We start from the raw sequence: 3,563 nt of genomic DNA on the forward strand, positions 1-3,563 counted from the left end.
ACATTCATTTCATTTGTAACCCATGAGATTGGCACTGAAAAATTATAGTACAATTATACTGTCTGTGTTAAATTCACCAATAAAGAGAAAACCAAATTAAAATTTACTTTCCGGTTTTATATTCAATATAGACTTATAGCAAGGTAATTTTAAAAATAATTTTAAAAAATAACGTTTTTAAATGTATAAACATGTAATTCATTTCAAATGAGGTGAAATTATTGAAGACTTCTTCTAATTGTACATATAGCTCTACACGCTTTCATTTTACACAATAGGTTACACATTGTAACAAATATATAAGGTATGTGAATATGTATGATAAACAGATAATATTAATATTAAGCCATATAGGCCTATGGTAATGGTTCAATATTGCACAAACCGTTGGCAAATTGAGCAATATCATAGCGTTGTCCCTCAAATCATCTTACGTGAGCAGGGAGTTCCCCACACCTCCCCTTGTTTAATTTCAGTGTGTGTGTGTGTGTGTGTGTGTGTGTGTGTGTGTGTGTGTGTGTGTGTGTGTGTGTGTGTGTGTAACACAGCCTGGAAGGATCTCTGACTGCTGCAACTTTGCTTTTCCTCGTGCACGTTCGAATCGAGCTCCCATCCGATTGGATGTTGGAACGCATTCGGGGAGGAGCAGCCACAGGCCAAAATGTGAACCGAGTAAAACAAGTTTCTCTGTCGTGACGGATGCTTGAGCTGTAGTTTTCTCAATGTTCGCCTCAGTAGACTGTGCGCAGCCTTCACTCCAGTCACCCTGGCAAGCCGTGGCTTAGGCTAAACATATTTCCCCAAACTCCCTTCGCAACAAACAGAAAATAAAGCAAAGGAGACTGCGAAGGAAACCGGAGCTACCCATCGCCGTCCGGCTGAAGCTTTAGGGAGAGTTCTTCATTCTTTCAAACTTTACGGGAAGGCGAGGAGGAGAGAATGCAGGCGCGCTACTCCGTCTCCAGTCCTAACTCTCTTGGCGTCGTGCCTTACATTAGCAGTGACCAGAGCTACTACCGGGCCGCGACCGGTGGAGGATACAGCGGTATGTCTGCTCCCATGAGTATGTACTCTCACCCGGCCCAAGACCAGTACCAGGCCAGCATGGCGCGTGCGTACGGACCGTACACCCCGCAGCACCAGCCCAAGGACATGGTCAAACCTCCGTACAGCTACATCGCCCTCATCACCATGGCGATACAGAACTCACCAGACAAGAAGGTGACACTGAATGGGATTTATCAATTTATCATGGAGAGGTTCCCGTTCTACCGAGATAACAAGCAGGGATGGCAGAACAGCATCCGGCACAACCTGTCCCTCAACGAGTGCTTCGTCAAAGTGGCCCGGGACGATAAGAAGCCCGGTAAAGGCAGCTACTGGACTCTGGATCCGGACTCCTATAACATGTTCGAGAACGGCAGCTTCCTGAGGCGTCGCAGACGGTTCAAGAAGAGTAACGTTCAGAAGGACAAGGATGATAGGCAAGGCAAGGACTTGTCAAGGAGAGGAGCCCCTGACCTGGAGAACGAGCAGCCCGTGCAGGGCTCCCAGCCCGTGCGCATCCAGGATATAAAGACGGAGAACGGGACTTCTACTCCTCCACAGGCCGAGTCCCCAGGCTTACCTGTGCCCAAAATAGAGAGTCCTGGCAGCAGCAGTAGTATGTCCACCGGCAGCCCTCACAGTGTGCCCTCCGCCCGGTCCCTCTCAATGGAGGGCCCCGAGCATCACCACCAGATCCAGGCGGCGGCGCAGGGCTTCAGCGTGGACAACATCATGACCTCACTTCGGGGGTCGCCTCAGGGCACCACGGAGCTCACGTCCCCTCTTATCGCATCCTCTAGGACAGGTATAACCCCCTCTCTATCGCTCAACTATTCCCCCAACCAGACGTCTGCTTACAACTCACCAAACTGCAACCAGAACTCCATCTCCACGAACTCTAACGCTACATACCATTGCAACATGCAAGCCATGAGCTTGTACGCCGGAGACCGAGGCGGCCACCTCGCGCCCTCCACCACCTTGGACGAGACACTGTCCGATTACTCCATCACCACGACGACCACATCCCCGCTCGGGCATGGCAACCTGAGCGTGGGACAGGATGGTGGTCACCACGCGCACCAGGGCCGGCTCGCGTCCTGGTACGGGGACCTGGGACACCTGGGCACGAGCTACCCGGCACAGCAACAGAACTTCCACTCGGTGCGAGAGATGTTCGAGTCTCAACGGATCGGTTTGAATAGCTCTCAGGTTAACGGGAATAATAGCTGTCAAATGGCTTTCCCCTCCGGTCAATCCATCTACCGTACTTCCGGAGCTTTCGTTTATGACTGCAGCAAGTTCTAAAAACAACAAAAACATGTTTTAAAAAAAAAAAACGAATAACTTTAATATATATATATTTTCATCTTTTTGTACTTAAACCTCCCTCATACCGGTCCTTTATTCCTCACAGAATGGACTAAACATATTGAGAGAGATGAGAATTGTTCTGGTGTGTATGACAGACAGAGGCGTGTGTTACAACACCAAAAAAACACGTAAGTTTTTTCTCTCTCACTTTGGGAACTTTGTTTTTAAAGATTGTTGTTTTAACATCCACCATTTTATAAACGTGTTATTGATTGTAAATTGCATATAGTAATTTATTATTAGAAAGTAAAGGATTATAGTTGGATGTTCTGGACTAAGTTTCCAAATTCAGCTGCCTAAAATTGTCCTAGGAATTGTTATTTTATAAAAACAATGGAGGGGAACTTGTATACCGACGTATTCTATTAAATGTGTTGTCTTATTTGTTAGAAGTATTCTGAAGGCATTGCATTGTTTGTCTAATAAATTGCCAATCTATTTGATTTAAATCTGACGTGTTTATTAGCTCCATAGAGGCCTATATTGTCCTGGCTTTAGAATAAGGGACGCAATGTAAAATAAAAGTTTGGCCTATTATTGCAAAATTAGGTGTCATGTTGCATTTTCTGTTCGTACATAGACTTCATTTGTATATAGGCCTATGATTCAAATCATTTGTCATTTTAAAAGACTGAGGTATGCCTAAACATAAACAAACTGCAGGGGACGTTTGTCTTCTGTATTTCGAATGAATTATATAAAACAGAAACTATGGTACAAAACACCTCACGCAGTGTGACTATATTTACGGTGGCTATTTCGAGTAATTAAGGCGTTCTGTTTCCTGTCTTGATGTACTGTGATGGCCTTATGGCCCTGCTACAATAATGGGGCCTATGGGGGTACATCCGCACGCAGTTTTGGCCTGGAAGCAGACGTTGCAGACTGTAGTGAGTTGCATTGGTTTATTTTCTTGAGAAATCACTGCAAAACCCAAACAGTTTCAACGATGTGACAATCTTATGAGTCTCAGTATTATTACAACGTAAAGCAATACTACACACACAAGGCTACAGCCACTAATCCGATTTTCTGATGTATTACATGTATTGTAATTCCGAAAGGATGTAATATAGGCAATATGTTTGTTGCTGGGCTTGTAGTGTATTATGCAAGTACCCAGGGTTTGTGATATATTTCCG

The 3,563-nt window shown here is 45.1% G+C and overlaps 1 protein-coding gene across 1 annotated transcript; it reads left to right on the plus strand.

Annotated features, from left to right (window-relative positions):
• Positions 1-679: 679 nt before the first annotated feature.
• On the plus strand, positions 680-2,870 carry LOC106584201 (forkhead box C1-A). Its single transcript, XM_014169211.2, has one exon. It carries the CDS (start codon positions 940-942, stop codon positions 2,353-2,355), a length of 1,416 nt encoding a protein of 471 aa, XP_014024686.1. The 5' UTR covers positions 680-939; the 3' UTR covers positions 2,356-2,870.
• Positions 2,871-3,563: the final 693 nt, after the last annotated feature.

The sequence above is a fragment of the Salmo salar genome, chromosome 23 (assembly GCF_965601325.2).
Source record: "Salmo salar chromosome 23, fSalSal1, whole genome shotgun sequence".
Taxonomy (NCBI): Eukaryota; Metazoa; Chordata; class Actinopteri; order Salmoniformes; family Salmonidae; genus Salmo; species Salmo salar.